This window comes from Lutra lutra, chromosome 3, assembly GCF_902655055.1.
Source record: "Lutra lutra chromosome 3, mLutLut1.2, whole genome shotgun sequence".
Classification (NCBI taxonomy): Eukaryota; Metazoa; Chordata; class Mammalia; order Carnivora; family Mustelidae; genus Lutra; species Lutra lutra.
The window spans coordinates 196,300,337-196,326,198 of NC_062280.1; the positions used below are offsets into that span (position 1 = coordinate 196,300,337).

Consider the following 25,862-nt stretch of genomic DNA (forward strand, 5'->3'; position numbering starts at 1 on the left):
GGGGTATTTGCTATTACTAATTTACTAATGATGAGCTGTCTAATGACTCAGAGAGAAAGTATTTAATGGAAATAGGACAAAAGCCCATAGACTTCACTTAGATCTTCTTCCCACAAGACCGTGTAGCACAGGAAAGAGTCAGTTCTTAAGGCAGATTCTTAAGGGAGAAATGTGGTTAACTGTCTCTTGACTCTAAGTCTTATCACATAGACTTAGAACAGTATGGCTGGTGGAGAGGTGTATGAATACAGGATCTAGAACTAATTTGATACACTCTCATGTTGACCATCTCAATATGGTACCCTTTTAGGGGGTTTCACAAAGTTTACTGCATGAAGGAGTCTTTCATGTTTCTCGATACATACGGTAGCATTTTATCCTTAAAACCTGAAAATTAGCCCTGCCGCAACTGAAGCCATCTAGTGGGAAGGACCATCCAGCACTTTCTGTACTGGGATAGTTAGAGCAATGACTCTGATTATCATCATGTCACCATTCTCACCATTTAGTAAAAAAAAAAAAAAAAAAAAAAAAAAAAAAAAAAAAATTACTCTTGGGGCGCCTGGGTGGCTCAGTGGGTTAAGCCACTGCCTTCGGCTCGGGTCATGATCTCAGGGTGCTGGGATCAAGTCCCACTTCGGGCTGTCTGCTCAGCGGGGAGCCTGTTTCCCCCTCCCCTGCCTGCCTCTCTGCCTACTTGTTCTCTCTCTCTCTCTCTGTCAAATAAATAAAATCTTTAAAAAATTACTCTCATTCTTTACATTTTATTCTGTGTCTAAATTATGTAATGCTTGTGAATATCCAGAAATGGAACACTGATATTGGTGTTCGGCCCAGTCTGAGTCATTTGCTGAAAGAAGCAAACGTTATGGGGACTATAAGATAAAGTTGTATCTAGCCCTTGTTGTGCATCTCTAACACACGCATACACACATAAACACATAACTTACATAGACGCTTCTTTATGCTCTTGACACTTATTTAAGGTGAAGTGACACAAAACCTCTCAGAAAAACAGCCCCATGTGAAGAAGCAGCATAATTTAACTGGCCTTGTCACGTCCTCTGTTCTTATGTAATGCCACGATGTACACAGCATCCGACTACTGTAAGTCAGATTCAAACATCCCTCATGATTGCTAACATTTTCCCCCAGAATCATCCTTTTGCAAAGCTAATGTTGTGGGTCACGGGCACTCTGTAGATAACGTGATCTCTCCCCACCAAGTCCTGAGGAAAGCGTGGAAAACTACCAGGCGTTATCTTCAAGGTTACATCGATCCGTAGAAGGAAACAACAAAGCCAACCAGCGTCCCCCAGAAAAGCAGAGCAGTGGGAGAGGCTGTGGGCCAGACCCCACCACCCACTGTACCTGTACAGATGAAGCTGGAGAGTCCCCCGTAGATGACTTCATCGTTGTCGGGTAAAATAAACGGACACCTCGTCTGAACCTCCAAACAGTATTGCTTGCAAGGAATTGTCTTTCTGCAGTTAAACTGAGCGACTTCAAAGTACTGGGAACACAGCCAGGCTTTGTAGACAATCTGAAAAAAGAGAAGAATCAAAAATCGGGAGGGATGACAAGAGTTCTGTCTCTAACACAGGACGTGCTGTACCAGGAGAAGCATGCTATGGTGCCAAGTGGATCCTAAGGAACCTCTCCTTTCCAGAAAGCTCTTTTACACAACGCCAGCTGCAGGTGGTGACAACAGAGCAACAGAAGTCTGCAACAGAGCACAACATGGTTGGAAGGAGCCTTGAGGGAATGGGAAAGGGGACACGGCATTGGAGTTGATGTAGCTCCTTTGAAAAACAACGGAGTTCATCCTCACCTGGAGTTTCAACACCCAGTGATACAGAAAGTAAAAAACAAAACAAAACATCATAATCAAATGTGTGGTCCCTTGCGGTCATAGTGTGCAAGGGGAGTCCGTTCTGAGCAGGAAGTCGGTCTAGCTATGCTGCCAGTGGACACTAGATGGCGATGAGTCCCCGGCCACCAGAGCCAGCGCGTGGTGCAGACCAGCCCGGCCAGCAAGGGCTTGGGCTCCGGCACACAGAGCCAGGAGCAGTGGGCATTTCATTGATGACTCACGAGTGCACTGAAAACCTCATCGCCCCAAAGCCCGGGAGCACCCAAACTCGGTCAGACCTAACATGCGTTGGTGTGTTTCGGAGGGCGGGAAGGAAACCTCATCAAAACCCCAACCCGGACCTTAGATACTGCCTGATGCACGTGAATGCGTGTTAATGTTGAGTTACTCTGACAAAGTGTGGAACGATTATGACTCCATTTATCTCTGTTTCTGAGAGCTATTTTGGAAAAAAAAAATCACAGAAAAGATCGTTTTCTATTATAAGGAAATAAACTGCACCTGAATCCAAAGAAAACAAAAAGGAAAGCACCCATCTACAGTTCAGATCACTGTGATTCGGGTAGTCCCCAGATCCTAGGCACCAAGGGCTGCTGTTTGTCTGTTTCTGGGCTTAATGATATTCGGGAAAGATTTCGTCAACTCTGTCCTACCTAGAAGCGCGATGGTTTACAGTTAAATGTCCGCTAAGAGCTCAGGAACCCTTGCCAACAAGAGGAAGAACAGTACCTAGTGTTTGTCAACTTTGTCCTAAGCACTGTTCGGACCCTTCCCCCAGGTAAATTCTCAGGACACACCTAGGAGGTAACTGTAAGTCATGCTTTGCATACAAATGATAATTAGTAATGGAAGTAAATTAAAAATCCAGAATTCAAACCCACTTTCTATCGGACTCCAGATCCTATGTCTTCAAAATTATGCTATGTTTAATCTGAAAATGTTTTTTTAAGAAGAACTTGTAAAATCACAGGGAGTTGGCGGAATCGATCTGACATCAGCACCAAATGGTGAGTGCCTGGCCGATGTCTGTTTGGTGTTGAAATTTTATTCATAACTTCGCATCAGTTTGATCAAAGTGGAACTATTCTTTGATCAAAGGTGACTCCATGGCAGTAAAATGGGATACATGTGAAATTCAGATGTAAGTCTAGACAGCTGAGTAATTTATTTGCTGTCATCACTTATTTATTTATCTATTATATATTTATTTAATTTAAGTGGGCTGCATGCTCTCAATGGGGGGGAGGGTGGCTGAACTCACAACCCTGAGATCAAGACCTGAGCCACGATCGAGAGTCGGATGCCCAAGCAACTGAGCCACCAGACACCCCCATCAGTACTTTATTTATAAGGGTTTATAATTCCTTAAAATGTGAGAGGAAAACATACAAATAATTTATAATTCCATAGGTCTTTTGAACAGGTCTTCACATAAAAGCATACATTAGAAAAATGATACTGCAATAGCTGAGGGAACCCCCGATTTCTTAAATTCAGTGTGGAACCAACACGTTCAGGTGTGTGGATGTGGGCCACGGGGACAGAGGTGGCAAGTGGGGAAGGGCCACCTGCTGTCAGAAAGAGGCTGGAAGGATGAGTTTTGGAAGAAAGAAGAGTTAGTAGTTTTCCAGCCATGCCTGCAGCAGTTGCATTATCTCAAAATGCCATCGGACATTTTGGACACAATGTATCATCTGATAGAGGACATCTGTGATATAAACCAAGCCCTGATCTAGGCATGGCAGTCTCTATCTTGTGATTCCTGGTTCTAATTTCCTTTTCTCGGCACTAGGGAAGTGGACTGTGTACACACCACTAACAGTAAACCTCCATTATAAGGAGCTCTGACATTCTGCATACTTCTGGGTTGTAAGATGTAGAGTTCCCTCTTTGCTCTGAGGGAATGCCCCAGTGTAATTCCAGAAAGTTGCAGGTATTTTTATGGGTCAGAATGTGCTCTCCATTCTGCCTCCTACTTTGGTTTTGCACCATTTTTCAAAATCAAGTGGTTTCTGAAGAGCAAGTCCCATCCTGGCCTCGGTAGACCCCATCTTGGGCACAACTTTGTCCCCTCTCATAGACAATGGGGATGGGGTATTGCATACTGGAGTCTGCAGGGAAATACACACTTCTCTTTGCATCACCCAACTGGAATGGATCCATTTTCCCCCCTTAAAGCAATTCCTTAAATGCTACTGCCACTGTATTTCCTTTGCAGAATTTTTTGCATTAAGGTCTAGTAAGTAGCGAAAGTGTTTTTTATTAATATCAGCTAGTAGCTATGGACAGAAGTGCTCAGGACTCTGGACCTCCCATGGGACTATAACCACCTGTCTGGCCAGGTTTCGATGAACTCCGAGACTTTCGAAATGCAATGGAAGTTTCCTCATCGAAGCCTTAAACATCTAAAATTTGAGTGCTGGGATGCGATCTGTCAGAAAGCCTTCGGGGAAAGCTCCGGGCAGAAGAAGAAAGGGGAGGTCTTTATTTTTTACTTTGAGGGGATTGCTGCCATGTGCCGAGGCCAGGAATTTTTGAGTGTGAAATCAGAGGCTACAGTTTTTGAGCGTGAAAGGGAAGGCAGACAGGTCCGTGGTGTTCTTGTCTGAAAAGCGTTCTTGCCCGAGGAGATGCACAGGAATAAAACGGGCCGTCTTGGGAGGTACTGAGTTCAGTGAGCTCTCGCCAATGCGCTGTGAGGAGGCTTCTTGGTGGGATGGTGAGAGAAGTGAATGGCTCTCAGAAACTATTCCATGCCCTTTAGAATGTTTTGAGGAAGGGAATTTGAGAAAGTTGGATGGTTTTTAGTGGCTCAAAGCTAATGAAACCAGATGATTAATTTCTGTTAAAGTATGAAAGGATTTTCAAACCAAAGCAGATGATGGAAAGTAAATACAGTTTTCTTCTCATAAAAGCTCTGTAGGGTGAGGGAGGTCAGGAGTCTTTTCTTATGATGGCCTCGCTTTCTCCTCTAGAGAGAAGATTAGGTAATTGCTCTCCTAGGTGTCCTCAATGGTATAAATGAGCCTCTGGTGCTGAGCAATAATTTGGGAATGAAACAATAGGGGCTTCCTATACTGGAAGGCTTCTATCCACTAAATGTTATTTTAGGGATTTCACAAGCCCACCACCATCCCCCCAAAGTGGAAAACATCTGTCAAAGGGTCAACATACAGCAACAGTTTAAGTATGTTTGGAGTTTCATGCTGGCCTCAGATGAGGCGATGGGGTAAGGAGACAAATTCCTGGCTGAACTATATCCACCCACACGCCCGCTCAAGGGCAAGGGGACCCTTTTATGTCTGGAGAGCAATGTTTGCCAGGTAATCACGCTCCCAAAGGACGCTCAAACGATCTCTTCACCCACACGCACTCCGCTCTGCACCCCTTGCAAACGACTAGTGACTTAGAGGAGCAACACAGGAGGTGATAAACATGGCCTAAAGGAGAAGATCTGAAAATCTCAAGAAGTAGACTGGGTGGTGGGGACTTCTTTTCCTGGTTCCCAATTATGGGAAGCGATGGTAAGCTATTGGCCTCTGGAAAGGACTGGTTTATGTGGGTAGAAGGATGAGCCTAAAATAGTCGCCATTTTGTTCATTAGACGTTATGCGTGGGGCCCTGAATAATCACGGCTAACAGGACTGCCATTATAAATGGCCGTAGCATAAACCATGTCCGGTTCGCATTACTTCTCTTGGCTCCGGACATTCCATTTGGATGTGGCTAATCCTGTGGAGAGCCTTTCAAAAACACGTAAGATTAATGTCTCCAATAGAAGCGGAGATTGTCATTCCTGTTCAACACGCCTGCCTTCCTCCCCCAGATCCGTGTCTGTCTCAGTCAGCAGGTTTACGTTGCAAATGTACGTTGGCTTGCTGAAAAAAATAACCAGGGTTATTTTTTATCATTAAGGAAAACGTCCGGAATCGAAAGTGGCTGTCATCTTCCTATTAAAAGGTTGCTCTCCTATTTCCGCAATCATTAGCAAGGACAGACTTCCTACGTTTCTAAGGTGCGTCGATCTGTTTTGTCAGGTGCTTTCCTGTCAGCTCTGAGGCAATAGTGAGTGGCCCGAGCTTTGAGTGTGTGAGTGTGGAAGAGTTGGTTATGGGCGTGATCGTCGGCTGTGCACCTCGATGCACGCGGTGTGCTGTTGTGCTTGTGGACGGCGGCGGAAGTCAAGACAGGCATCCATACTCCTGTGTCCGAGTGTCTGCTTTATTCTTTATTCGTGTCCATGTCTCATTAAAGCACAGTGCTCCCAAAGTCCAGCAATGCTTATGTATTCTACGAGGGAAACAGGAAAAGAAACCATCGCCTGCCGATGAGCTCAGGCTTCCGCCGCATGTATTAATACGGACAGTGCACCGAGCTCCGAGCTCCTTGACCCTCCAGTGTCAGCACACCTTGTCCTCCAGGGCGATGTCTTGGCTCCATTTCCTAAATAAGATGCAAATGTCTTCCAGTGTCTGTCGATGACCCACTTTGGGATGCTGTTACAGCGCTTGGTCCTTTCCCCTGAACTTCAGAACTCCTCTGGCTTCCGGGCGCTGTCCTACATTTCCAAGGCCACCCAAACCGTGCTCTCCACCGCGCCAGAGCCCCGGGCTCCTTCGGTACAGGAGAGGGGGCCCTTAGAGGCGGGGGCGTGCCGGGCCAGTCTGCCGGCCAGGATGCTGTTACCGAGGTCTGTGGACACACGTGAGATGCTACAGATGACAAAAAGCAGAGCATTTTCACAGAACTTCTGTAACTAGAGACCCGAAGAGGAAACCCCATGCAAAGAGGAAACAGAGAATTTGAGCGGAGAATGTGTCCCTGTATCTCCAGAGCTATCCCAGGGATACAAAGCCAACTCGACTTCTCCTTCTCCTCTCCTCCTCATGCCTACCTGCCTGGCTTTGCCCAATCTCCCTTATCTAATGTTTTTTCCCTTATTTGGCGTCAGCCTGGAGCCACTGCACAGACGCTGTTCTTTCTGAACAAGCTGGCCGCTGTGATGACAGACCAGCTGCTGGCATCGGTTTTTCTCTTATTTGACCTCCTGGAAGCCTTGAATGCTATTGACCGGGCTCCGTCCGGCCATGCCTGTGGGGCTCCAGATAGCCCCTCCGCGCCAGGCCGCCCCATCTGCACCTGTGGCTCTGTTGTCACCTTTGTTTCCTCGGCCGCTCCCCAGAATGTTGGAATCCCTCAGGCTCTGTTCTAGACTCTGCTCCACACATTCTTCGGGGGCATCATCCACTCCCACGATGAATCAGTGGCCATTTATGAAACAGAAGCTAACATCTTGGTTTCCTCAGCACCTTTCTTTCTCACTGACCTTCTCTCTCACGTGTTTGGTCTCTCTTGCAAGGGTCTCCGACATGTCTTGGTTTTAGTTATTTACTCTCTGAATTGCTGTGCGTCCACAGTAGAATTTGGCAACTTCCCTCCAGGAAGAGGCAAGAGTGTGAAATCCGGGAGTCACACCGGACACCCCCTTCTGCTCCCTCCCACAACTGTTTAAGCTCCAAATCCACCTCCTAAGTATCTCTAGCACCTGCTCATGCCTCCCGATTCCTGTCACCACCACCATGGTGTCCCCATCGGTCTCCCCCCTAGATTGCTGTACAGACACAGCCACGGACCTCACTTTCTGACTTCAGGCATGGACTCCCCCTCTGCGCTGCTCTCCACATTAAACAGGCTGGTTCCTCCCATCCTGTGTGGCCCCGTCTGTAGGTCGGTGCGGGCCTCTCAAGATCGGAAATGGACTGCCCCATGGGCTTGCCCTGAACTCGGAGCTCCTCCCTGCTCTGCCTTCCCTGCCTGGAGCGCTTGTGTGATTTTGTGCCCCAGGGCCCTGGGTGTGCCTTCCTCAGAACGCTTGTTGAAGAATCGGCTCACAGGCCTCACATCTGCACAGCTCTGTCTTGTGATTTGGGTAGTATGAGCCAATCCTCCTGGGTCTGAGGTCCTGTGCAAATAGGGGCTCAAACCAGGACTTTGATGAGCTTCCAAGAGAGTGAATCCTATGGATGTCTTTGATGTGATCAGCTAACTCTTCTACAGGAGGCCAAATAAATCCTTAAGAAATAAGACGTTTCACTTCGGGTAGCGGGAGATCAGCTAAATAGCTTATCTAAAGATTGCAAACACCTACAAATCCAACGGGAGATTGAAGAGAAGAACAGCAATTCCAGAAACAGAAAATCAACCACTTTCTGCAAGGTAGGACTGGCGGAGAAGTGAATCCAAAGCGACGGGAAGATAGACCGCGGGGGGAGGGGCCGGCTCCCGGCGAGCGGCGGAGCAACGGAGCAAAATCAGGACTTTTAAAAGTCTGTTCTGCTGAGGGACATCGCTCCAGAGGCTTAACTGGGGTGAAGCCCAGGCGGGGTAAGCGCGGCCTCAGGTCCCGCAGGGTCGCAGAAGGATCGGGGGTGTCTCAGTGTCGCAGAGCTTACCGGTATTAGAACGGGGAAGCCGGCTGCAGAGACAGAGCCGAGGAGTGACTCTCAGCTCAGGGTTGCCTTGAACCGGTCGCAGGCTCGGTCGGCTCGGAGCGCGGCCGGAGGCCAGGGTGACGAGAGTCATTTGGCACTGTTCTCTGAGGGCGCACTGAGGAGTGGGGCCCCGGGCTCTCGGCTCCTCCGGGCCGGAGACCGGGAGGCCGCCATCTTTATTCCCGTCCTCTGGACTCTACGGAAAGCGCTCAGGGAACAAAAGCTCCCGAAAGCGAACCCGAGCGGATGACTCAGCGCGGCCCCGGGTAAGGGCGGTGCAACTCCGCCTGGGGCAAAGACGCTTGAGAATCACTACAACGGGCCCCTCCCCCAGAAGATCTACGGGAAACCCAGCCAGGACCAAGTTCACCTACCAAGGAGAACGGCGGAATTCCAGAGGAGAAGAAAGCAAAGCACGGAACTCATGGCTTTCTCCCCATGATTTTTTAGCCTTGCAGTTAATTTAATTGTTTTTTCTTTTTCAATTTTTTTCTTTTTCTCTTCTTCTGCTAAATTTTTTTAACTTTTACCATTTTTTTAACGTTTTTTAAATAGTTTATCTAATATATATATATTTTTTCCTCTTTTTATATTTTTTTCTTTATCGGCTTTCTTTTTTTTAATAGTTTTTTTTTTTCTTTCTTTCTGAACCCCTTTTTATCCCCTTTCTCCCCCCTCACAATTCAGGATCTCTTCTGATTTGGCTAAAGCATATTTTCCTGGGGTTGTTGCCACCCTTTTAGTATTTTACTTGCTCCTTCATAAACTCTTATCTGGACAAAATGACAAGGCGGAAAAATTCACAACAAAAAAAAGAACAAGAGGCAATACCAAAGGCTAGGGACCTAATCAATACAGACATTGGTAATATGTCAGATATAGAGTTCAGAATGATGATACTCAAGGTTCTAGCCGGACTTGAAAAAGGCATGGAAGATATTAAAGCAACCCTCTCGGGAGATATAAAAGCCCTTTCTGGAGAAATAAAAGAACTAAAATCTAACCAAGTTGAAATCAAAAAAGCTATTAATGAGGTGCAATCAAAAATGGAGGCTCTCACTGCTAGGATAAATGAGGCAGAAGAAAGAATTAGCGATATAGAAGACCAAATGACAGAGAATAAAGAAGCTGAGCAAAAGAGGGACAAACAGCTACTGGACCACGAGGGGAGAATTCGAGAGATAAGTGACACCATAAGACGAAACAACATTAGAATAATTGGGATTCCAGAAGAAGAGGAAACAGAGAGGGGAGCAGAAGGTATATTGGAGAGAATTATTGGAGAGAATTTCCCCAATATGGCAAAGGGAACAAGCATCAAAATCCAGGAGGTTCAGAGAACCCCCCTCAAAATCAATAAGAATAGGTCTACACCCCGTCACCTAATAGTAAAATTGACAAGTCTTAGTGACAAAGAAAAGATCCTGAAACCAGCCCGGGAAAAGAAGTCTGTAACGTACAATGGTAAAAATATTAGATTGGCAGCAGACTTATCCACAGAGACCTGGCAGGCCAGAAAGAGCTGGCATGATATATTCAGAGTACTAAATGAGAAAAACATGCAGCCAAGAATACTATATCCAGCTAGGCTATCATTGAAAATAGACGGAGAGATTAAAAGCTTCCAGGACAAACAAAAACTGAAAGAATTTGCAAATACCAAACCAGCTCTACAGGAAATATTGAAAGGGGTCCTCTAAGCAAAGAGAGACCCTCAAAGTAGTAGATCAGAAAGAAACAGAGACAATATACAATAACAGTCACCTTACAGGCAATTCAATGGCACTAAATTCATATCTCTCAATACTTACCCTGAATGTTAATGGGCTAAATGCCCCAATCAAAAGACACAGGGTATCAGAATGGATAAAAAAACAAAAACCATCTATATGTTGCCTACAAGAAACTCATCTTACACCCGAAGACACCTCCAGGTTTAAAGTGAGGGGGTGGAAAAGAATTTACCATGCTAATGGACATCAGAAGAAAGCAGGAGTGGCAATCCTTATATCAGATCAATTAGATTTTAAGCCAAAGATTATAATAAGAGATGAGGAAGGACACTATATCATACTCAAAGGAACTGTCCAACAAGAAGATCTAACAATTTTAAATATCTATGCCCCTAACGTGGGAGCAGCCAACTATATAAACCAATTAATAACAAAATCAAAGAAACACATCGACAAGAATACAATAATAGTAGGGGATTTTAACACTCCCCTCACTGAAATGGACAGATCATCCAAGCAAAAGATCAACAAGGAAATCAAGGCCTTAAATGACACACTGGACCAGATGGACATCACAGATATATTCAGAACATTTCATCCCAAAGCAACAGAATACACATTCTTCTCTAGTGCACATGGAACGTTCTCCAGAATAGATCACATTCTTGGTCCTAAATCAAGTCTCAACCGGTATCAAAAGATTGGGATCATTCCCTGCATATTTTCAGACCACAATGCTCTAAAGCTAGAACTCAATCACAAGAGGAAATTTGGAAAGAACCCAAATACATGGAGACTAAACAGCATCCTTCTAAAGAATGAATGGGTCAACCAGGAAATCAAAGAAGAATTGAAAAAAATTATGGAAACAAATGATAATGAAAACACAACAGTTCAGAATCTGTGGGACACAACAAAGGCAGTCCTGAGAGGAAAATATATAGCGGTACAAGCCTTTCTCAAGAAACAAGAAAGGTCTCAGGTACACAACCTAACCCTACACCTAAAGGAGCTGGAGAAAGAACAAGAAAGAAACCCTAAACCCAGCAGGAGAAGAGAAATCATAAAGATCAGAGCAGAAATCAATGAAATAGAAACCAAAAAAACAATAGAACAAATCAACGAAACTAGGAGCTGGTTCTTTGAAAGAATTAATAAGATTGATAAACCCCTGGCCAGACTTATCAAAAAGAAAAGAGAGAGGACCCAAATAAATAAAATCATGAATGAAAGAGGAGAGATCACAACGAACACCAAAGAAATACAGACAATTATAAGAACATACTATGAGCAACTCTACGCCAACAAATTGGACAATCTGGAAGAAATGGATGCATTCCTAGAGACGTATAAACTACCACAACTGAACCAGGAAGAAATAGAAAGCCTGAACAGACCCATAACCAGTAAGGAGATTGAAACAGTCATCAAAAATCTCCAAACAAACAAAAGCCCAGGGCCAGACGGCTTCCCGGGGGAATTCTACCAAACATTTAAAGAAGAACTAATTCCTATTCTCCTGAAACTGTTCCAAAAAATAGCAATAGAAGGAAAACTTCCAAACTCATTTTATGAGGCCAGCATCACCTTGATCCCAAAACCAGACAAGGATCCCAACAAAAAAGAGAACTACAGACCAATATCCTTGATGAACACAGATGCGAAAATTCTCGCCAAAATACTAGCCAATAGGATTCAACAGTACGTTAAAAGGATTATTCACCACGACCAAGTGGGATTTATTCCAGGGCTGCAAGGCTGGTTCAACATCCGCAAATCAATCAATGTGATACAACACATTAATAAAAGAAAGAACAAGAACCATATGATACTCTCCATAGATGCTGAAAAAGCATTTGACAAAGTACAGCATCCCTTCCTGATCAAAACTCTTCAAAGTGTAGGGATAGACGGCACATACCTCAATATTATCAAAGCCATCTATGAAAAACCCACCGCAAATATCATTCTCAATGGAGAAAAACTGAAAGCTTTTCCGCTAAGGTCAGGAACACGGCAGGGATGTCCGTTATCACCACTGCTATTCAACATAGTACTAGAAGTCCTAGCCTCAGCAATCAGACAACAAAAGGAAATTAAAGGCATCCAAATCGGCAAAGAAGAAGTCAAACTATCACTCTTCGCAGATGATATGATACTCTATGTGGAAAACCCAAAAGACTCCACTCCAAAACTGCTAGAACTTGTACAGGAATTCAGTAAAGTGTCAGGATATAAAATCAATGCACAGAAATCAGTTGCACTTCTCTACACCAACAACAAGACAGAAGAAAGAGAAATTAAGGAGTCCATCCCATTTACAATTGCACCCAAAACTATAAGATACCTAGGAATAAACCTAACCAAAGAGACTAAGAATCTATACTCAGAAAACTATAAAGTACTCATGAAAGAAATTGAGGAAGACACAAAGAAATGGAAAAATGTTCCATGCTCCTGGATTGGAAGAATAAATATTGTGAAAATGTCTATGCTACCTAAAGCAATCTACACATTTAATGCAATTCCTATCAAAGTACCATCCATTTTTTTCAAAGAAATGGAACAAATAATCCTAAAATTTATATGGAACCAGAAAAGACCTCGAATAGCCAAAGGAATATTGAAAAAGAAAGCCAAAGTTGGTGGCATCACAATTCCGGACTTCAAGCTCTATTACAAAGCTGTCATCATCAAGACAGCATGGTACTGGCACAAAAACAGACACATAGATCAATGGAACAGAATAGAGAGCCCAGAAATGGACCCTCAACTCTATGGTCAACTCATCTTCGACAAAGCAGGAAAGAATGTCCAATGGAACAAAGACAGCCTCTTCAATAAATGGTGTTGGGAAAATTGGACAGCCACATGCAGAAAAATGAAATTGGATCATTTCCTTACACCACATACGAAAATAGACTCAAAATGGATAAAGGATCTCAATGTGAGAAAGGAATCCATCAAAATCCTCGAGGAGAACACAGGCAGCAACCTCTTCGACGTCAGCCGCAGCAACATCTTCCTAGGAACATCACCAAAGGCAAGGGAAGCAAGGGCAAAAATGAACTTTTGGGATTTTATCAAGATCAAAAGCTTTTGCACAGCAAAGGAAACAGTGAACAAAACCAAAAGACAACTGACAGAATGGGAGAAGATATTTGCAAACGACATATCAGATAAAGGGCTAGTGTCCAAAATCTATAAAGAACTTAGCAAACTCAACACCCAAAGAACAAATAATCCAATCAAGAAATGGGCAGAGGACATGAACAGACATTTCTGCAAAGAAGACATCCAGATGGCCAACAGACACATGAAAAAGTGCTCCATATCACTCGGCATCAGGGAAATACAAATCAAAACCACCATGAGATATCACCTCACACCAGTCAGAATGGCTAAAATGAACAAGTCAGGAAATGACAGATGCTGGCGAGGATGCGGAGAAAGGGGAACCCTCCTACACTGTTGGTGGGACTGCAAGCTGGTGCAACCACTCTGGAAAACAGCATGGAGGTTCCTCAAAATGTTGAAAATAGAACTACCCTATGACCCTGCAATTGCACTGCTGGGTATTTACCCTAAAGATACAAACATAGTGATCCGAAGGGGCACATGCACCCGAATGTTTATAGCAGCAATGTCTACAATAGCCAAACTATGGAAAGAACCTAGATGTCCATCAACAGACGAATGGATAAAGAAGATGTGGTATATATACACAATGGAATACTATGCAGCCATCAAAAGAAATGAAATCTTGCCATTTGCGACGACGTGGATGGAACTAGAGGGTATCATGCTTAGCGAAATAAGTCAATCGGAGAAAGACAACTATCATATGATCTCCTTGATATGAGGGAGAGGAGATGCAACATGGGGGGTCGAGGGGGTAGGAGAAGAGTAAATGAAACAAGATGGGATTGGGAGGGAGACAAACCATAAGTGACTCTTAATCTCACAAAACAAACTGAGGGTTGATGGGGGGAGGGAGTTGGGAGAGGGGGTGGGGTTATGGATATCTTGGAGGGTGTATGCTATGGTGAGTGTTGTGAAGTGTGTAAACCTGGCGATTCGCAGACCTGTACCCCTGGGGATAAAAATATATGTTTATAAAGCTGTAAAAAAAAAAAAAAAAAGAAAGAAAGAAAGGATGAATCCCCAAGTTTTGTAGCAACATGGACGGGACTGGAAGAGATTATGCTGAGTGAAATAAGTCAAGCAGAGAGAGTCAATTATTATATGGTTTCACTTATTTGTGGAGCATAACAAATAGCATGGAGGACAAGGGGAGTTGGAGAGGAGAAGGGAGTTGAGGGAAATTGGAAGGGGAGGTGAACCATGAGAGACTATGGACTCTGAAAAATGATCTGAGAATTTTGAAGGGGTGGGGGGTGGGAGGTTGGGGGCACCAGGTGGTGGGTATTGTAGAGGGCACGAATTGCATGGAGCACTGGGTGTGGTGCAAAAATAATGAATACTGTTATGCTGAAAAAAAAAAAAAAAAAAGAAATAAGACGTTTAAAGCCTACTTCATGGGCCGAACCTCTCTTTCCAAACAGCTGGCGTGGTTTAGGTCCTGCGGCACAGTGGGGGTTGGGAGGCAAGCAGACAGGGTTCCCACGCAGGGAGGAGGCAGGGTGGGGAGGAGGGGTGCGGCTGGGAAGGTCTGCAGAGCTTTGGAGGGTAAGTTCATTCTGTATTGTTTTTAAAAATGGACATGCTTGGGGCGCCTGGGTGGCTCAGTCCATGAAACATCTGCCTTTGGCTCAGGTCATGATTCCAGGGTCCAGGGGTTGAGTCCTGAGTTGGGTTCCCTGCTCAGTGGGGAGCCTGCTTCTCCTTCCCTCCCCCACCCGCCTTGTGCTCTGTCTCTCACACGCTTTCTCTCTCCTCTCAGATAAATAAATAAAATCTTAAAAAAAAAATGGACATGCTGCTTTGGCTGAGATTTCGGCTAAACAGTTTTGGCAGACAGATGACACGAATCCATACCTTTCCCACACTGTCCCACCGCACGCTCAGAAAGGAATACGGACATGATAGTAGTAGGTGAATTAAGCTTACAGTGAACAGTCGTTTCTTATAGTGTCAAGAAGGATCTTTTTCAAGGAGCCAGAGTCACTAGATTTTCGTATTAGTGACAAAGAAATCAGGAGCTCTGCTGTGGACTTTGGAAAGGAAAGAATTTCATTCATGGAGACTACTTCCAAGTCTCAGCCACGTGTGGATGTAGCTGTGGGTATAGGAGTGGGGAAGGTTCCGCTTGTAGACCATCAGCCAGTCAGACGTGGGAGGGCGGTGGTATTGCTGGTCACCGGATCCTCTAAGCAGAGCGTGTGCTTAAACCTGGCTTATAGGAACTGCCGTCAAAGTACCAGTGACCCTATCAGAATTCACAGCTCCAAGAAAGCAGTATAAATTCAGTTTTGGGTTCCACACCTTGATCAAGTTTAGAAAGTTGAAACGGGCTGAAAAGGCCGAGAATCAGCCTTTGGAAGAAGGAGAAGTGACCTCAGTCTGTAGATAAGAAATCTACAACCAGTCCTAGGCATGTGAAGGGATTATTTACCAAGGAAAGAAGGAGAATGAATGTGTTATTGTGTCAAAGTGCCCTTATTCTGCCGGACTCAGGTAAGAGTACGTGGAACGCTTGCGGGTTAATGCATGAATCAGTGTTGAACTCCAGAATCTAAAATATATTTAGAAATACCGATGCATTCAGTAGAACTATAAAAAGTAATCGGCAGAGTCACTAAGTTCAGATGTATTCATTTCTTCATCTTCGCAGACCTCATGTCTCCCACAGAGGTGAGCATTTCCAACTTTGCCATCGGAGTCGATGTACCACTAGAGCCAACACGGAGCCTCGTGCGGTTTCCTGCTGTATCTCCGCGTGTCTGCGGGCGGCCAGGGGCGGGGGCGGGGAGAGAGACAGCTGTCCTTGCAGACGAGGAGCAGACCGGTGCCTTGAGAGGACAGCGACATGTCACATGGCCCTTCGCAGATGCTATTTATTTAAAACTGGTCTGTATTGACTGTCAGAAAAGTGCCTGTGATCCTCTTAGAATTTATAGCTTTAAGAAGGTGCAGAGGGACGTGTGCCTGGGTGGCTCAGTGGGTGAAGCGTCTGCCTTCGGCTGCGGTCATGACTGGCCTTAGGCTGCCTGCTCAGCGGGGAGTCTGCGTCTCTCTCTCCCTCTGCCCCTCTCCCCTGTTCATGCCCTGTGTCTCTCTCAAATAAGGAAATAAACATCTTAAAAAAGTAGTCACAGAGTGAACACTTCAAAACTCCAATTAGGATACAAACTTAGAGCTTGTTATCATGAAACAGAAGAAGCTAACTGAGGCTTCAAAGGTATCATTCCAACTATCTGTTAATCCAAAATTATTTATTGAGAGCAGGCTGTGAGCTGGACATTATGTAAATACTCCTGAGAGCAGGGGTGGAGGGCAGGTTAAAATTTCATTATAAGACATTTTTCCTGGCATCAAAAATAATATCATCAGACAAAAGGAGACAAGCAAGACAAGCTAGGGGGCGTGTTCTGATCAGGGCTCTTGCGTTTGGAGAAAGCAGAAGTCCCCGATGACAGAAGGGGAGGAGGTTTCTGGACCGGAGAAGGGGACAGTCCATGAGAAGGAGTGACATGGCTCGTCTGAGAGAGGGCATAGATGCCAGCGTGCTTGTGATACAGGAAGGAAAGAACCAGGACAAGGGGCAGGAGGAAGATGGCAGGTGGAAGCAGATAATTAAATATTTACTAGGATCAGTGATCCTGCTCTGTGTCTTCAAAGCATTAGCTACGTGAGAGGAGTGTGATTATTCCAGCTCTACAAGTGTGAAGACCAGCAACTTGGACAAAGTCTCACAGCAGAAAAGAACAGAGCCAGGCTGAGAACTGGGGCCATCTTCCCCTGTTACCTCCCACTATCAAATGCGTTTTATTGTACACCACCCACACCAGGTGTTGATAAGTGTCAACCTCTAGGAGCTCCTGTGAGTTGTTCCTGCACTGGGGGAACCCCTCCTCTGGGGGGTGAGCTTTGGAGAGTCAAACTTTTCTACACTTTGTAATCTACTGCGTATTTCAATAAGATATTTTAGCAACTTCTCTGAAGTTTAGTCAATAGTGAAAAATTTTAAATATTGCAAAGGATCACATTTGTGGTCTTACTGACAGCTTCAAACTCTAGCATTGGTGACACAAGTAATATAGTTGTTAATGAAGAAGGAACCAGAATTATCTCTGAAAAAAAAAAAAAAGCCTCTCACTAGAACTAATGGCTACCACTAATCAGGAAGCTTATTTTTCTAGTCCTGGTCCTAAATCTACCCTCTCACCTCCCCCTAGTTATTTTTCCCATAAACATTTATTCAACTATTACATTATACAGAAGTGACATTAAATTGTATATATTTTAAACAGTACTTGCTGAATATGTGTATTATTCACATGCTTAAAAATTTTAGCGTATTTCCCTTCCATAAATATTGATTTATGAAGTATACACATGAACCATTGTATAATATGTGCATTATGAAACAGACACCAAACACAAGCGATTGCAAAGAATAGACTAGATCTTCATAGAATCGAATTTTACTGTTTTTCTGTGCTGATGGGTCATCCAATGAATGGCTTGGGTGTGTACAGACCACTTATGAGAAGCCTGAATTAATTAAAACATCAGTGATAAACTTTTTAAGTGCTGGGAAAAGTCATGCCGAAGTCATAATTGTGAAATTATGTTGGCCAGACATTTAAACTGAGCATTTGCTTGGATTGTGCAAGCATATTTTAATGGGTTTTATCTAACTGACTAGATAAAAGATAGAATCATAATGAGGGCAAGAATCTGGTCTGTCCTTAATCATCAGTGAAAAATCCACCAGGGAGGGGGGCTGGCCTAGGCGGGACTTGGTTATTATTTCCTGAATGATGAATGAGTTGGTGCGTGAATCAGCTGAAGGTGAGACCACATGGTGTAGGCCAGTGAAGTGGGTCCTTCCTGCTCTGTCTAGTAGAATTTGTTTTCTGAACCAACCCTTAATTATTTCTATGACTAGTCTAGTTACTGAATGATATCCACTTCCCCCGATGCATTCTTCTGAGACTAAGCCGAAGAAGCTGGCTAAAATTATACAATTTTGGATAAGCCATCATGGTGCTGAGTTTAATTAGCACTGGGAGTGGCAAAACGCTACTACTTCTGATTGTTACTACTTAGCAGACTGGGCTGCTAGGACTTGAATCTGCAACTGCTAATACTACATTTATTGGCATGCATCCTGTGAAAATTGAATAATTTGTTGAGTCTAATCAAAGTACACTGTTAATAACTCCTTTTTTTTGGCACTCTCAACTGTTTCAACAATTTGGGGAGCACAGCGGAAGAGGGAAACATTTTTCTTCCTGAATTTTTCTGTTCATCCAGGTCTTTAATAAACACGGAGATGAAGCAAGATGTAGTCTGTTAACATTTTAGATCTTGTAGCTGTCTAAAAAAATCACATGTCTTCGAGTGGTAAAGTTAAGGTGCTTAAGATAACATCGAGATAAGTTCACTCGGGCACAACGGCTTCATAATTCAAATTAAGGCAAACGGTCAGGTTGAGAGGTAAGACTTTCTCATCCCTCCCTAACCCTAACCCTAAGGGGGTTATTAACTGGGTGTTCTCGTGTCCCGTATTTTCATGGTCTTATCCTGTAGGTTAGTAAAATATAGTGCATTTTCTGTTCTCTAAGTATGCTGTGTGTGTCTTGGAGAAAAATAAACTGTGCTATCCATTGAGCTGAGAATAGGAATATAGGCTGATGGACCCTTTCCACTCACCCTGCAAATACTGTGCTTAGGAGCATAAGACCCTAGGACGAGAAGACGTCTTGTCCCCATTCTGCAGAACTAGACACGGCACAGTACTCAGTAGGCAGGCCGGCCACTCTTCCTTGGTCGGTCTCCTTTCACCCAGAGCTTAGCACCACCTCAGAAATATGCTTGTAACAGAACAGTGCCTTGTTTCAGGCAATACAATATTCACTATTACTGAAAACTATAATTAATGGGATTTACTGGAATAATCAAATTGCTTGTAACAGTGGAAGGGCCAGCCTCAGAGCAGGCTTGATTATTATCTACTGTTTGGAATGAAGACAGCAGCACCTAGTTTCTCACTCAGAGGAAAGCCTGACAGCAAGTCCGTAACTGTACCAGAAAATGTCTCAATTAAATTAAGAAAGTACTTTTTCATATCGTTATGTAGACTCACATCAGAACATCCGGATATTAAATTGAAGACTCTTCTGTGTTGAGAACGCATGTTCAAAGGCAACAATAAAGCATAAATCACAGCCCGTATAAACAATGCTTCCATTTTTGAGTATCAGGTATACACTGTGGGTCAAGGCAAGGCTGATCGGTAAACGGCTCATGGGGTTTGTGTCCCTGACAAGGCCTTTGAGCTTTGAACTAATGGTTGGCTTCTTCCTAATGCTTTGCTGAGCCAACTGCCATAATCCCTAAAATAACTATTCATCTTTTAATAAGTTGGTTTTACTCAATTTCAAATCATATGGCTCAAAGTTGATTTTATTATTTATTTTTTTAAGATTTAATTTATTTATTTGACAGAGAGAGAGAGCACAAGCAGGGGGATCAGGAGAGGGAGAAACAGGTTCCCCACTGAGCAGGCAGACTGACACGGGACTCCATCCCTAGACCCCAGAATCATGACCTGACCCGAAATCAGACGCTTATTTGACCGAGCCCTCCAAGTACCCCTTAAAGATCATTTTGAATCAATAGCAGTGATAGCTTTGTGGCTTAAAACCAAAAACTATTTTTTAAAATGTGATTTTTAATACACAAATCCCAATTGTTTGCTTTAAAGACCAAAGGAGAGGTGCTAAATAGAAAGCTGGGCCATTGTTAAAATGAAGAAAAGACAACTGAGAAAGGTAAAAGAATACAACACATCGATAAAACCAAATAAGGCCTTAGTCATTACAGGCTCATCACGATGGGAGAGAATCTGGGACTAGTAAATTGATTTTCTTCGTGATTCTCAGTGGAAAACAACAACGGCAAGACCAAATGGAGATAAAATAAAACAGACCTGGAAATAGGAAAATGGGAAGACTCGAGGGAACACTTAAAATGTAAATGCCTCCAACAGCAGGGGCAGGAGTGGGGAGAAGACAGTCACGTGTGTAAATGGAACACTTCCCCCCACCCCTCAACACGGAGCTTGAACTCACAACCCTGAGACGGAGACCTGAGCTGACATCAAGAGTTGGATACTGCGGACAGAGCCACCCATCTTTCCTTCCCAGGAGACCCAGGAATACATTTTAAAATACTTATTCAGAAACCCCAGTAACAAAGTTAACTTGTCATTCAGCTTCATTACATCGAGATACTAAAAAAAATGAAATCAAAATACCATTATCTCCTCATGCTTTCACTACACACAGACACACACACACTTTCTTTACATTTGGCCAAATTGCATTACCATATAAGGGGGGAAACACCACCTGCCTAGAACGAGAGCTGAGCAGTTCCTTAGAGTCAAAACAAAACCCAACCAAACAAGAAAACCCACATCCATGAGCACTCCTTACATTCTCCACCCCCACCCTCCCAGGGTAGAGCTGTGACTCCTAAGAGTCTTTACAGAATTGAGTACCCTTCATCGAGGCTGTTCTGTTGAGGGTCAGTGAGCTGGAAGGAAAACGATTTACTGCAGTGAGTGCCTGGGGTGTAGACCCACGCCACCACTGACGTCACCGAGCGTCCAGAGAACAGACTGGAGGGAAGACTCTGGGGAAGATGTATGTTATCAAGTGAAGAAATCAGAAAGTACTGGCAAAAGTCTCATTTCAGTCCTGTGATGACTGAAAGGTGTGGCCTAGAGAATGTGGTCGATGGCATTGTAACAGCCCTGGGAGGTGACAGATGGTAGATGGACCTGGGAAAGCAGCATAAGGTATACGAATCACTATATTGTACAACTGAAACTCACGTAACATTGTGTATCCACTGTAGTTCAACTAAAAAATAAAAATAAATAATGAAGAGTTCAGTATGTGGGAGGTATTGTGTAGCGAAAACATACATGTTCTCATTAAGAAAAAAATATATATATACAGAGAAAGAGTTTGATTTTATTTGTTAAAATTCACAGTTCTTGGGGCACCTGGGTGGCTCAGTCATTAGGTGTCTGCCTTCGGCTCAGGTCGTGGTCCCAGGGTCCTGGGATTGAGCCCCACATTGGGCTCCCTGCTCAGTGGGAAGCCTGCTTCTCCCTCTCCCACTCCCCCTGCTTGTGTTCTTTCTCTTGCTGTCTCTCTCTATTTGTCAAATCAATCAATCAATCAATCAAACCTTTAAAATGGACAGTTCTCTCCATGATTTAAAACCAGATTCAGCTAGAAAATATCTTTTCCGTTTTCTATTCTAAGAGCAAAATAATGTTAATTACATATTTATTGGAAAGTGTCAACATTTAGATGGAAAGTGCTTCTTTTCTAGTGAGAATTATCTGGTAGCTTGTTTCTTTCACGTTGTCCCCGAGTAAGAAGCCACTCGGAAAGGATTCTCATTCGCTGGGGAATAAAATGAGGGAGTAACGAAATACGGGATCCTGATGCTTGCATTTCTTAGACCTACAGTCTAAAAAACATCAACATCCAGGGCACCTGGGTGGCTCAGTGGGTTAAGCATCTGCCTTCAGCTCAGGTCATTATCTCAGGGTCCCAAGACCGAGCCCCGCATTGGGCTCTCTGTTCGGCGTGAGTCTGATTCTTCTTCTCCCTCTTTGTGCTCTCTCTCTCTCTCAAGCAAATAAATAAATCTTTAAAAATTTAAATGTTAACATATGGTTCATGACTTTTCATAACCATGATCAGTCTGAGAGAGCAGAATGAAGTTGACAGGTCGAGCCAAGCGAAGATGGCAGACACCACAGCACAGCACTCCCTTTGTGCCAGAAATTGTTGGGAGAAATAATCCATGTGTATCTTGTTTGATCCTCACAGCAAACCTCAGAGGTAAATAACAACATCTACCTCCTTTCCTTGTGGGTATAAAAAATGAGGCCCAGACTGAGGTGACCAAGCTAAGCCAGAATTTAAAACCCAGACTACTTTCAGACCCCATGCACCCAGCCACTGGGCTACATGGTGTCCGTGATGACGAGATATTTTCTGTTCACCACCATGTGGTCCATTTGTCACTATGTATACAGTAGGTAGACAGTTGTGTGTTCTATCATTTTAGGAGATTTCTTTTTGGCAAAATAGAAGTATAGACTGAGTACCTCAACACATCGTCAGAGCTGCATGGAAATTTCCTTGAGGCAGGACACCATCCATCTGCAACAGCTCTCTTCCTATTTCAGTCAAAGTCCTAACCCCTTTCCACATACATTCCATCTTGCAAAACAGATATTGTGTAATTCCACATAGACCTTCATTTGTGTGTGCAGATCTCCCCAGGATTTTTGTAGACAATAAGCATGGCCACCCTTAATCGCCCTTTAGACGACCACTACAGATGCCTTTAAATCCTGTGGTTCTCACTGGCTGTGAATCCTCTAAGACCGGCTGTGTGGTTGCCTTAATTTCTCCTTCAGCAATGATAATGTTAAGGCAGTTTTCCATCTCCTGGACTTGTCATTAGGACAAAACTTTCTCTGACATATGTAGAAAGGCCCCCATGTCTGGCACTGAGCCTTGCTCATCTATGAAGATTTATTGAATGGGCTTGATTATTGCAAAGCTCCTAAAGATGTTCAAGACACAAGATTTGTAAAAGTCTTAAGGAAAGTGTTTGGTAAACACCGTATCTGTAGAGGGCTTTAAGACATCAAAACAGTGATTCTGAATGAATTCAGACCTTCTGATCAACTCTTATCCTAAGTTAAAATCCTAGTGAGCTGCTTTTCTGAAACATCTCCATTACATAATGCAAGATGGCACAGTACTGGTGATTTACATGTCTTGATAAACGAGAGAGTAGGTATGGTTGAAACAATCCACACTCCCCATATATGCCAGTTTTATAAGACGAGGTTGACCATCTAATGGAGAAGAGTATATGATGGAGGAATAGACGAGGAGCCACGGGAAGCCGTGAGCCCTGACATTTATTCTTTGGTGTATGTTAAAGGAGTATATCTATTTGGACTCAGCTTATTCCCTTGAGCTTCCTTGAGCGATCCCAACCTCACAGGACTTCAGGAAGGATAAAATAATCATATATACATAAGGAAAGTCAAATCTAATAAGACTTTGCCAATGGTATGTGTTGACAAAGAAAGACCCATATTTCAAAATGCGAGCTGTCTATGTATAACACAGACTGGTAGTATAACGAGCTGCCTTTTTTAAAAATCGGCTTTCTCCTTCTGCCAACATTTACTAAATATCTATTACGTGAGAAGCATATGCCAGATACATTGGTAAGAGGAATGGGACCATTATTGATCAATTTGGATTTTGGGTTAATTTAGATAAACAGTGATGTCCACAAAGGTGAATCTCCAAGAAGGCTAATGGCGGCTCCAATCTATCATAGCCTGTTTGAAAACACATAATAAAGGTAATGAGGCAGCATGAAATTATGAATGTAGCTCCTATAATTCTATCGAAATGATCTCCTTGTTGCCAGATTGACAGTCTAATTCAGGGAAATCAAATCATCAAACATCTCTTGTACCATCAGAAGATCCTGCATCTCAAAGGGGTAGAATGGAAGGAAGAATTCAGTTTCAGGAAAGCAGGAAAATAAGGGAAAGCAGGCAAGAAAAGACCATGGCACCACCACATGGAAAAGAAGCCAAGAAGGTACACTTATACCTCTGCTGGAGAGACAAAATAATGATGGGAACCACCCAACACAGTCTGCCGTCACGTTCATCTCAAACATACGCCAAAAAAAATCTGGTCCTTTCGAGTCATTTATTTTGTTACTTGGAACAACATACATATGGAGAGTAATAAAGGGGTAATATACAAGTTGAAGGATTTTGGAGACTCTCGGTTAATGATGTTTCTGCTTGCCTCCCTGAAAAACTCTCCATGTTAACTATTGAGATTCTCTTCTGAAAACTGATTACCTTCTATGGTTCCAGGCCACCAGCTTCATAGCAGCTATGTCATGTGAATGTTTCATAGTATATCCTAACATTGTCTTGCCTTTGGCTTCCAGCATCAAACAATTTGAGAGTCAGAATATGTTAGATAAAATAAAAGCCATCTTTCAGACACAGGTACTCAACTATTTGGAAGTAATAGTAAGCCTAGATGAGCAAATTCATTTTGGATGTCACTTCAAAAAAATTTAATGTGGAGATACATCATGGGAAATACACGCTCATCTAACATCAATACCAATTATGATGATGGGGACGACAGACTGCTGGAGAAAGACATTCTCTCTCTGAGGACAGGGAGTTTTCATTAAGTCAGCCCTGTGATAAAGAGAGTGTGAGGATCATTTCTCATGCTGGGGGACAGGCAACACCTGCAGCATAATTAGGTACTCAAAATCTGTTTGTATTTTAAAAGTGCTTTATATAACTGTTATTACGCATTGAAGAATGCCTTTGGCTCAGCTGCTAACCTTTGCACGGCATAGTTCAAGAGAGTGGGACAAGGGGTCGACAGGAGATTCAGGGTGCGTGAGAAGTCTGGAGGAAAGCCTGTTTACCAAGAGAAAGCAAAGCTTCCACAGAAAAAGCAGTACGGCGGACCCATGAACATTTATATTTTTGCTTCTGGTGTTAAATCAATTCCCCTCTCCACACCCTGACTCAGGGAGCAGAGATCATTAAGAACACATTTAAGTGCTTAATTGGGTTTTGAAGGAGGTTTCTCCATTAACATTAATTAAAGTGTCCCAGGGCTCAAGAAAGCTCATTTGCCAGGTAGCGCTTTTCCAAGTTCACTTATGTTCTCACTGCTGTCTCAGCAAAACTAGTATTCTTGCCTTGGATTTCAAACTAAGCCTCAAGTGTATGCAAGGAAAAAGGAAATGCAGAGAAGCCCCGTTCCATTCCGTGATGGGAGATTTGCCACATGATAGAGAAGACTTCTCTCCTGTGCTTTTGCCCTTGAGAAGAAAGACAATACGAGTTATCATGACATAAGGTGTGTGAGTTGCTGCTGGTTGCGTGCAGTTAACTTGACATGGAGATGCCAACGTCTGTCTTCCTGGACAGAAACACTTCTGAATTAAAATTACTATTTCATATGTATGCTAATTTTAGTAGGTCAAGCCATAAGAAATTCCCAATATTCAAGTATTTTGCTCTGCAAAAATGGCACGTTCGTATATGATTCAATCTAATAAACCAAAGACTCTAGATTTTGTACACGAAGAAAAACTATACTCACAAAATTGTCTCTCCTTCATCTCTCTATGCCCTTGAATTTCAAAAGCATTTTTAAATCTATGCATGTGGACTTGAAGCACAGAATAAATCAGCAACTTTATCTTTGGTTCCCTGTTGGGGTGGAAAAGTCTTGAAGATTCTTCTGTGTGCCTATATTGGCATTACTGTATTTACTTCCATAGCACGTGTCTTCTCTTTGGGTTTTGTTCCCCCCTCTTCAGTATGTAAGGAACGGTAGAATTAAGTAGGAAAATTACAAACTTCAAGACAATAAATATTTATTGCCTGTCTAGTAGGTATTGTGAGGAATGCAAAGAAGACAAGATGTGGCAAAATGAAAGAAAACCCAAGAAAGAACCAGA

The 25,862-nt window shown here is 43.4% G+C and overlaps 1 protein-coding gene across 3 annotated transcripts in view; it reads right to left on the bottom strand.

Moving 5' to 3' along the window:
- The window catches only part of NALF1 (NALCN channel auxiliary factor 1), a 629,868-nt gene that overhangs the window by 33,615 nt on the left and 570,391 nt on the right, over nucleotides 1-25,862 (bottom strand). For all 3 annotated transcript variants that reach the window (XM_047720374.1, XM_047720375.1, XM_047720376.1), the window contains exon 2: nucleotides 1,372-1,543. In XM_047720374.1, the coding sequence (XP_047576330.1) occupies nucleotides 1,372-1,543 (172 nt within the window). The remainder of the gene's footprint in view (nucleotides 1-1,371; nucleotides 1,544-25,862) is intronic.